Here is a 10,081-nt window from a genome sequence, read left to right as displayed (position 1 = left end):
GTGTCCCCGCCCTGAGGCTCCTGAACGCAGCCGCTGATTGGCTGGCGCAGTTTCTCTCGCGGAAGAGTCCGCCACGCTCTCAGACCCACACATTTGATTGGTTTATGTCCCGCTGAAGGCTTGCCCCCCGCTTCCGGACCCGAGATTAAAAAGCACTCAGCGGCCTCCGCTGTGTTTATTGATACAGTACTATATTTATTGATACAGTACTAGAAAGAGGTTTACTGGAGTGTCAGGGGGCTCAGCAGGGAATCCCAGGGCTGGAAAAGAGCGGAGTCTTTTCCAGTTCGCTCATTTCCCAAATGATGTTGACGAAGCTCAAAAAGGATCTGGGAGCAGGTCTAGGGCTGGAAGTGGGACGTCACCCCAAGCCAGGCTGGAGAGGTCAAAGAGTTCTGTCGGCCGAGCTCAGCGCCACAGCACGCTGTGCCAGGAAGACTTTATTCTGCGCCTCCTGAGGGAAGGGTAAAGAGAGGGGGAGGTGAGACAACTCTTCTCTCCCCTGTGTTCCTTTTCATACTCTCCAGGACCCCTTCCCAGGGGCCAGGCCTGGCTCACCGTCTGTATTTGGCGTTTGAGTTCAGAGATGAGGCGTCCATATGAGTTAGCCAGGGCCACGGTATACGCCATCAAGATGCTAGAGGAGATAAAATGGAAGCCACTCCCCAAACGTTCTCAGAATATCTTCCACGTAGGGCTTTTTAGAAACCAGGAGTCTGGACCTCCTCCTTCAGACTCAAGGAGTCAAAGCATCCCAGCCCCTTCTTTTCCTCAGAGCCAAGAGTTTGGGCCCCAACCCCCTTCTCTCTCAGAAGCAGGCCCCGGGACCCCAGGTCAGACATTCAGACTCAGACCCAGGAGTCTAGCGCCCTCACCTGGAGATCAGCAGAAGGGGCACAGCAAAAGCCTGGGTACCCAGGAAGAAGAGAACATTCTGGGCCGTCTGAGGCAGTTCGCGGATAGACGCGGGGATCACCACCCAGATGGACGACTGACCCCGGAATGGACCACACAGCTTGGAAGGTGGAATCCTGAAGTCAGAGACAGGCAGAGCTCAAGGATGGCTCAAAGTCAGAACCCTGGACAGAGGAGGGTGGAGGGTGGGAGAGAGAGGCCAGTACCTCTCACACTTACAGGAAGATGCTATAAAGCACAGGAACGGCGGAGATGGCCAGACCCAAGAGAAGGACCAAGGGGAAAAAGAAATTCACAGTGGAGGCTCGAAAGGTGCGGGAGGCCGGGGAGCAGGTGGAGAAGAGGGTGATCTGGCAGGAAGGGATGAAGGAATATGAGACACAGGAATCTGAGCCCCAGACTCTCCTCCACCATCCAGGAGCCCTAATCCCTGGCCCCCTCTCCTCAATCAGGAGCCAGGAACCCCAGTTCTTTTCCACCATCAGACACAAGAGTCTGGGTCCCCTCCTTCCCTCAGACCTAACAATTGGGATGCCCTGGACCCTTCCTCCCACATCCAGGGGTCTGTCCTCCAGACCCATCCTCTATCAGGATCTCGTAGTCCGGGACCCCGGCATCCTCCCCCACCAGGATTCGGAAGTCACATCCTTAAGTACTCTCTTCTCCCAGAATCCAGAAACCCAAGCCCCAGTACCTCCCCGCCTCAGACCCAAGGCTGCTCCCCACCACTCACCTTCTTCAAGTAGAAAAGCAACAGGAACTTCACCGAGTTGAGCAAAGGCAGTAAAGGGCAGAAAAAACTCCCCACCCAGACCACTGTCTGTGCGTAGATGAGCCCTAGCACTTCGTCAGGCACCTGGAACTCCTGGGTCCTCGCAAAACGGCCCAGCGCCCCGGGACAGAGGCCGCAGAGCAGCCTGAGGGGCAGGATGACACCGGCAGAATCAGAGGCGGGCCGGCCACGGGTTTCCCCGCCTTCACCGTCCCGCCCACCAATCGGAAGGGAGCCTATCTGGAGGCGGGGCGAAACTTCCCAGGCCCAGCGGGAGTGTCCGTCTAGGGGGCCGGGCTTGAGTGGAGTTAATAATCTTGACTATCAGACCCGTGGAGGGTGGGCGGTCTGCATGGTCTGCGGGCCTAGGGCAGGGGCGGGACCACAGCAAGGGGAGGGATTCTCACTTCCGAGGAAACTGGTAGAGCAGGATGACTGCCAGGCCGGTTAGCAGATCAAATAGTAGGAGTTTGTACATCTCCTGTCCCATGCGGGTCTCCCAGCACTGAGGGACGAAGAACAGGTCAGAAGGACCTCAGGACCCTATAGACCCAAACAGCTGAGTCTCCAAATTGCAGGAGTATGAGACTCTATCAATACTTTATCTGGGGGGGCGGGGGTCTTTCTTCTTTTTAAAAATCCATACCCCTGTCCTCATGGGGAAGGTATTCTAGCACCACAAGCTCCTCTTTCCTCCCAAACCAAGAATCTGGGACCCACCGGGTTGTTCCTTTCCTTCAAGGACCCAGGAGTCCCCGCATCCTCACCGGAAGTTCTTTGTAATTATAGCCACAGGTTTTGCACCTCTCATCCTCCGCATCACCCCCGCAAGTGATCTCATTCCAGAGAGAGAAGAGCAGGACTAGCAGGGAGACCAGGCGGAGAGACACTGTCCTGGCAAGTGGAAAAGAGAAAAAGGGCATCAACACTGATGGAGCGCCCACCACGTGCCCGGATTCTCCTGTGTGGAGCGTGCTCACAGTTCTCCCCACTTCACAGATGAAGAAAACTGGGGCTCAGTGACAGGAGGAGTCGGGATCTGAATCCAGATCCCACCGGATCCCATATCTTGACGATGTCAGTCTCTTATTTGGTAGAACCAATGTCCCTCGGCCAGACCCAGCCCACGCCAGGAGTCCAGAACCTGAGTAGGATAAAAACGATCTGGCGACTCCTGGTGTAGCCCTCCAGGGGTGCAATGAGCTTGAACACAGGCGGCAGCACGAAGTTGACCACGGAGATGAAGATGGACGGAAGGTAATCCACCACGAGCTTCAGTACTGGCGTCCGCTGGATAAGAGGCTTGTCCTAGGAGGGAGGGTGGGCCAAGAGAAGAGGCTCCGCGGTCCTGCAGGGGCCATGCCTACCATTACCCTCCCCAAGCCTCTTCTTCCTTCAGCACCACCACCACCACACACACACAGACCCCAATCCTTCCTCTCTGAGATTCCAAGAATCACAGGCTTCAGTCTCTTCCACCCTTGGGAAGGTAGGTTCCAGGGCCTTTCCTCCCCCAGGGCCCTCTGCACCTGCAGGCCCACAGTGGCCCCGGTAGCCCAGTAGATGCCGTAGAAGGCTGCCCCCAGGAGCGCCAGCACCACCAGGTTGAGCAGCAGGCGCACCGACCACAGCCTGGCTTGTTGGCCCAGGGTCCGCACCGCAGCCCTGCGCCGCACTCTCGCTTCCTCCAGCTCCACCTAAGGCCGGAAGAGACGTCCACTTGTGTTCCATTGCCCCAGGTCCAGCCTGCGGTCCACGCTCAACGGAAACTGATGCTGCATCGGCTCCCTAAGAACATCTATAGTCCTGGTCCCAGCCCATCCAAGACCCTCCAGGTTGACAATTCAAAACTGACTCCGCCCTTCCAACGCCCCGCCCAACACATCAAGCTCCTCCTAGGGCCCGCCCAGCACTCCTGCCTGGCCTTTGGAGTTTCGATTCTACTCTGCCAAGCCTTTTCTGGCCACGCCCTGCTCTTAACTGTGAACTGAGCTAGCTTTTTCCTGTACCCTTGACGTCAGGCATACCTGTAGTGGCCTTCAGCCCTTTTCCCTCAAGGCCCGCCTCCTAAGAAGAAAGCTCCGCCCAGCATCTCTCTGGAGGCCCCATCCCTGGCCCAGGCCCCGCCCATTCTGTCAACCCCGCCCCCTCGGGTGCCCCCTGCTCAAAGGGCCCCGCCACTAAGCGCACCTGCAACTCATATAGGATCAGGCGCTGGCGGAGTCTCACGTGGACCTCCCCGCTGAGTCCAAAGTCCCAGGCGGAGAACACGCGGTGGCTGTAGCGGGTCAGGGCCTCTGACTCAGCCAACAACGTCTGCTTCAGCCCAGACACCGAGCTAAGAGAGGGGAGAACCGGGAGATGGAGCGTATGCAAGACATCCGTGAGCAGGGGCACACCCCTCCCGTCTTATGGGGCAAATAGGGATAATGAACTCTGAGACACAGGGCATTTGGAGAGCTGCTACCTGATGGAGACACATCCAGTCATTGATGCCAAAGACTAAAGAAGAGATTCAGAAACAGACCTGGAGGACAGACCCCCGAAGGGAGAGACAGAAACCTAAGAGATAAGACCGGCTGTCCCAACAGAAGGAAACAGAGGCCCTGGAGAGAGAGATTCAAAGGGGAGACTGAGACCCCAAAGTGGCAGAGAGTCCAAGAAAGGGGGACAAAGACTCAATAAGAGAAAAGGAGATGGGGAAAGTTGGGTTCCAAGGAGAGGCCCAGAGGAAGGAGGGAGCAGGTAGAGACTGGAGAGAGGGGGACAAAGACCTAGGGAGGGGATAGAAAACCCGAGAAAAGGACTAAAACAGAAAACGGTACAAAAAGGCTCTACATCCACCTTCACCACCCCCGGTGCCAGCCCCCATCACCCCCCAAGTGCACCCACCTGCCCTCCTTGCTTCCACCTGTGCCCTCTCGCCTGGCCCCCACATATGCAAATGCATACTCAATATTCCCTCATAATCTACTGATCCAAAACTGCACCCTGGATATTCCCCGCCCAAAGCCTGCTCTTTCTACAGCCCTCCCCATCTCAAATGGCAAACACCTATAGTCATTCTTTTCTTGTTTGTTTTGAAGTCATTTGTTATTATTTTGTTTAATTTCTGGCTGTACCCTGCAGCATTCAGGACCTTAGTTCCCTGACCAGGGGTTGAACCTGCGCCCCCTGCAGTGGAAGGCAGAGTCTTAACCACTGGATGGCCAGGGAAGTCCCAACACTGGAGTCATTCTTAACTTCTATCATTCACCACATCCCTCTTCTAATTATTAGGGAATCTTGCGGGCTTTAGCCTCATCATATATAGAGTCTCCTTTTATATAAAGAACAAAATGGGCCAAAAGCAAGCTATAGTGTTAATACAAACGACGGTGATTGGGGGCTGGGTAACCTCAACCATGATCACCCTCTAATATGCCATACAATCCACTCATTATGGTCTATTGCTTATTACTTGTCTCTCCTGTTAAAATGTCAGCTCCACCGGGACCAACCAGACTCTGTTGGGTTTTTTTTTTTTTTTTTTGGCTCTGTTTTGCCAAATGCCTAGAACAATGCTTGACACATAGTATCTGCTCAGTTAATATCTATCCCTGAGTGAATGAATCACCCCTGTTTATTTCCTATTCAGCCACTCTCCCCTCCAGAAAAGATGCAATTAATTTCCTTCTTTGTTTAATATCTTTCCCTCCCCACTAGACTAAGTCACAGGAGGGAGACATCTCCCATCTATCCTCGGCCTGGAGCCAGTCATGAAGCATTTTAAAAATCCGATTGCAATTCAAGCAGAGAGAAAGGGACCCCGCAGCAGAGCGAGACTCAGGCCTATGGAGGAGGGCGCTCCTCCCACCGCTCCTCCCCGCCACGGTCCAGGGGATCTGGGTGCAGGAGTGTCACTGACCGGTGAAGGATGAGCAGCAGGTAGAGGAGGCCAATGGCAAACGCAGCGCACAAGTAGGTGATGGCCAGGTGTGGGCGGGGCGGGTAGAACCCGTAGAAGAGAGGAGACCATTCTAGAAAACCCTGCGGAAGGAAAGGCAGGACAAGGGGGTTCAGGAAGTGGGGCCACCAGGGTCAGGGGTCCCTGAGGATACCGGGACCCAGCACACACCTCTCCAGAGAGCAGGTTGAGGAGCTCGGTGGCGAAGGTGACCAGGCCGTGGGAGCCGGGGTTGTAGGAGCCGCAGGGCGAGGAGGCGTTCGGGGCAGGGGGGCCCGGGGGAGTCCCCTCCAACCAGGTGGGCAGCAGAATCATGCAGGCCGTCAGCACCGAGGCCAGCACGTTGAGAAGCAGCAGGAAACGCAGCAGGGAGAAGTAGGACTCGGTGCCAGCGCCAAACTGTCCTGCAGGGGGCAGCAGAGAGGCCGCGGGCTCCGCTCCCAGTCCGGTCCCGGCCCGCCTCCCTCCGACCCGGGGGTCCAGACCCCACACCTCCTCCCCAGACCCGGGGGTCCAGACCCCAGCCCCTCCTCCCTCAGGACAGGGAGTCCAGTTCTGCCCCAAGTCGCCAGCCCAAACCCCATCCCCCGTACCCCCGATCCTCTTCAGCGTCCACGCCCAGGGCTGCAGGGAGCGCAGGCCTTCCCGCACCTTCTCCTTGGACCTCCGAATCAGCCGAGTCCATTGGGCCCCTGTGGACCCCGCGCCCTGGGCCACTCGGTCCCTGGCAAGCCTCTGTCTGGGGGGGAAACAGAGTCAGAGACAGAAAAGTAGCGGCCTGGCCGTCCCGCATGGAGACCACCAACAGGTGGAGGCAACCCAGCCGCTGGGCGAGGAAGCAGGCTTCTGGGTGTCCCTAACAGGGGGTGCTCTGTAGCAGTAAAAAGGAGCACACCTAACACTAAGCATAAGACAGGAAACACAGACTACAGGGGTCGATTCACAGAAAGACCCAGAGCAAGCACAGTGTTCAGGGGTGCACACACAGATGGCGAAGCTGTGAAGAAAAGCGAGGAGGCAATCCTCTGCAGAAGTCTGGGAAGGAGATGGGTGGTGCCCCATCTGGTGGTGGTGCCCCAGGTGGAAGTTATCTGGATCCTTGCTTTGGGAAAACTGTAAGCCATTGCATGATGTCTCATGCACTTTTCTGTAGGCAAGTATCATCATAACGTTAAAAAAAAAAAAAAAAGGTAGGTGTGATATTGTGACTTATAATAAGAAACATATTTCATAGTATATGATATCCCATGTGGAATCTAAAAAAATTGACCTGAGAGTTCCCTGGCAGTCCAGTGGTTAGGACTCTGTGCTCTGACTGCTGAGGGCGGAGGTTCAATCCCTGGTTGGGGAACTAAAAATCCCACAAGCTGCACGGAACAGTCAAAAAATGAAACAAAATGAAGTGAAATAAAAAAACTGAACTTAGAAGAGAGTAGGATGGTGGTAACCAGGGGGTAGAGTAGGTAAATGCTGATGTTGGTCAGAGTACAAGCTTCCAGTTAAAAGATTAATGAATTCTGGGAATTTAATGTAGAGCTCCATGATCATAGCTCATAATGCTGCACTGTATACTTTTGCCAACAGAGTAAGTGTTCTCACCACAAAAAAACAAACAGTAATTATGTGACATGGTGGAGGTGTTAGCTAGCACACTGTGGTAATCATTTTGCAACATATAAGTGTATGTGTAACACTGTACACCTTACACTTATAAGATGCTATCTGTCAATTGTATCGAAATAAAGCAGGGGGCGGGGAGGACTTCCCTGGAGGTCCAGTGGTTAAGATAAGATAAAATAAAAAGAATTATATTATTTGGTCTTCTTCCTGTTAGCACAGAGTTCCTAAAGGCTAGAATTTCCTAAGTGGTGAGAGTGATAAAGGTGTCTTTTTTATGTGAATGAGGTTCTATCTCCAGGTAGATAGTGTTACAGTTGAGTTGTGTTGTTGGACACCCAGGTGGAGTCAGAGCATTGTCTGGCATGAGGGAACCTCCCCACACCTCGGGACTGGTGTCCAGATTATATAAGGAGCAAGGGTCAGTGTCAAGGGTCACCTGAGGAGCACCCAGGGCCGTTCTCGGAAGGGCCTCTGGCTTACTTTTACTGCTGTGCCATATGCATAGTAACTGTTGAACAAGAGACCCAGCTTTCACTGCATCCTGCAAATTATGTAGCAGGACAGGGGAAAGAAAGATGTAACAGAGTGGTAGGAGGCAGAGACTGACATAAAGCTCAGAGAGAGAGAAAAACAGTGAACAACAGATTTCAGACAGAGGCAGTCAGGCTTGGAGGGAGAAAAGACAGAAGACACAGAAGCTGGGGGAGAGAGAGCACAGGAATCCTGCAGACAGGACTCCTTGGAGCCTGAGAAGCATCAACACTGACGGGAGGCAAGGAAACCCAGAGGGGCAGCTGGGAGAGGGGCAGGGACAGACGGGCGGCCAGAGAAGGGGGCGGAGCGGCTAGCCGGGGGAGGAGGCCAGGCCTGGCGGGGGCCTCACCTGTGTGCCCGCCTGGCCAGCATGGGCCACGGCAGTTCCCGGGAGGCGCCGGGCTCCGGCTGCTCCTGAAGTGCGGCGTCTGCGGAGGTCTGCATGCTCTTCCATGCCTCCTCGTCCTCAGCCTCCTCAGACCCCCAAGGCAGCACCCCAGGGCCTCGGTACCGAAGGGTGGCAGCGCTGGGCAGCTCATTCAGCACAGAGGACAGTGACGGGCCTGGGCAGGAACAGGACGCGGGGTGGGTCCGGGGTCCAGGCCGGGAAGTGCAGACACTCGCTCCTCCTCCGTCAGACGCAGGGGTCCAGGCCCTCAGCCCCTCCTCCTCCCTCAGACCCGGGGGTCCAGACCCCCTGCCTTCCCCCTCAGACCCGGGAGTCCGGGCCCCCAGCCCCTCCTCCCCCCCTCAGACCCGGGGGTCCAGACCCCCCGCCTTCCCCCTCAGACCCGGGGGCCCAGGCCCCACGCCCCTCCTCCTCAGACCCGGGGGTCCAGGCTCCCCACCTCCCCCCTCAGACCCGGGGGTCCAGGCCTCACGCCTCCCACCTCAGACCCGGGGGTCAAGGTCCCACACCCCTCCTCCTCAGACCTGGGCGTCCAGGCCCCACGCCTCCCCCCTCAGACCCGGGGGTCCAGGCCTCACTCCTCCCACCTCAGACCCGGGGGTCCAGGCCCCCCACCTCCCCCCTCAGACCCGGGGGTCCAGGCCCCCCGCCTTCCCCCTCAGACCCAGGGGTCCAGGCCTCACGCCTCCCACCTCAGACCCGGGGGTCCAGGCCCCCCACCTTCCCCCTCAGACCCAGGGGTCCAGGCCTCACGCCTCCCACCTCAGACCCAGGGGTCCAGGCCTCACGCCTCCCACCTCAGACCCGGGGGTCCAGGCCCCCCGCCTTCCCCCTCAGACCCGGGGGTCCAGGCCCCACGCCTCCCCCCTCAGACCCGGGGGTCCAGGCCCCACACCCCTCCTCCTCAGACCTGGGGATCCAGGCGCCATGCCTCCCACCTCAGACATGGGATCCAGGCCCCCAGCCCCTCCTCCCACCTCAGACCCGGGGGTCCAGGCCCCACGCCTCCCCCCTCAGACCCCGGGGACCAGGCCCCCAGCCCCGCCTCCCCCCTCAGACCCAGGGGTCCAGGCCCCCAGGCCCGCAGGCCCGCCTCCCTCCTCAGACCCGGGGGTCCAGGCCCCCAGCCCTCCTCCCCCCTCAGACCTGGGGGTCCAGGCCCCCAGCCCTCCTCTCCCCTCAGACCTGGGGGTCCAGGCCCCCAGCCCTCCTCTCCCCTCAGACCCGGGGGTCCAGGCCCCCGGCCCCTCCTCCTCAGACCTGGGAGTTTGGACCCCCAGCCCCAGACACCGCCCCTCCCTGCCCTGCGCCCTCCAAGCACCCAAGCGTGGCCGCTCCCACCTCAGGCTGAGGGGTGGGCTCCGGACTTCCTTCCCCTCTAATTCGGTTCCTGACTCTGGCCCCTGCCAGCCCTCAGACACGCGCGGACACTCCCGCCTCCCAGGCTCTGGGTCTGCGCACTCCTTCCGGGAGCTCTAAGTCCCGGCCCCTGGGTCCCCTCTGCCCGGGGCCCCCGTTCTCCGCCTCCCCCAGGCCGTCTCCCCGCCAGGCGGACCGGACCCGGCCTTCTCCAGGACCCCGACCTGTTCTGGCCGCCCGGGGTGCCGGCCGCCCCTCCACGGAGCCCCAGGCCTCCGGGTCCCACGGCGGGCGCTCCTCCATGGCCCGGCCGCCGATCCGTTTCCGTCTCCAGGGCCCCCGAGCGGGGACCGCCCCGGGCGAGGCGGGGCCTGAGGCGGGCGCGCACCTGGCCGCCAGGTGGCTCGGAGGCAGTGCCCGCTCCTTCCCGTCAACTTCAGGGCCGCTGCTCCGGGAGCCTCCTAGGAGGCGAGGTCCACAGAGGCCCGGGCGGTGACACCTCGCGGCGGGATGCTGTAGGTATGCG

General features: G+C 58.5%; 1 protein-coding gene across 3 annotated transcripts; it reads right to left on the bottom strand.

The window, feature by feature from the left end:
* Positions 1-170: 170 nt before the first annotated feature.
* TMC4 (transmembrane channel like 4) lies at positions 171-9,918 on the bottom strand. Of its 3 annotated transcripts, XM_070771857.1 has the most exons (15): positions 9,780-9,917; positions 8,137-8,350; positions 6,227-6,372; positions 5,805-6,037; positions 5,595-5,716; positions 3,878-4,025; positions 3,217-3,384; positions 2,832-2,995; positions 2,455-2,581; positions 2,095-2,192; positions 1,649-1,832; positions 1,135-1,265; positions 876-1,031; positions 559-637; positions 171-454 (listed from the first exon to the last, which is right to left on the bottom strand). In XM_070771857.1, the coding sequence occupies exons 1-15, from the start codon at positions 9,856-9,858 to the stop codon at positions 386-388; spliced, it is 2,118 nt and encodes a 705-aa protein (XP_070627958.1). In that variant the 5' UTR covers positions 9,859-9,917; the 3' UTR covers positions 171-385. The 3 variants fall into 3 exon arrangements, with proteins under 3 accessions (XP_070627958.1, XP_070627959.1, XP_070627960.1); XM_070771858.1 differs by lacking the exon at positions 559-637; XM_070771859.1 differs by lacking the exons at positions 559-637; positions 876-1,031; positions 1,135-1,265 and having other exon boundaries at positions 9,780-9,918.
* Positions 9,919-10,081: the final 163 nt, after the last annotated feature.

The sequence above is a fragment of the Bos indicus genome, chromosome 18 (genome assembly GCF_029378745.1).
Source record: "Bos indicus isolate NIAB-ARS_2022 breed Sahiwal x Tharparkar chromosome 18, NIAB-ARS_B.indTharparkar_mat_pri_1.0, whole genome shotgun sequence".
NCBI lineage: Eukaryota > Metazoa > Chordata > Mammalia > Artiodactyla > Bovidae > Bos > Bos indicus.
The sequence above is the reverse complement of the archived record's forward strand: the minus strand, read 5'-3'. Positions and strand labels throughout refer to the sequence as shown.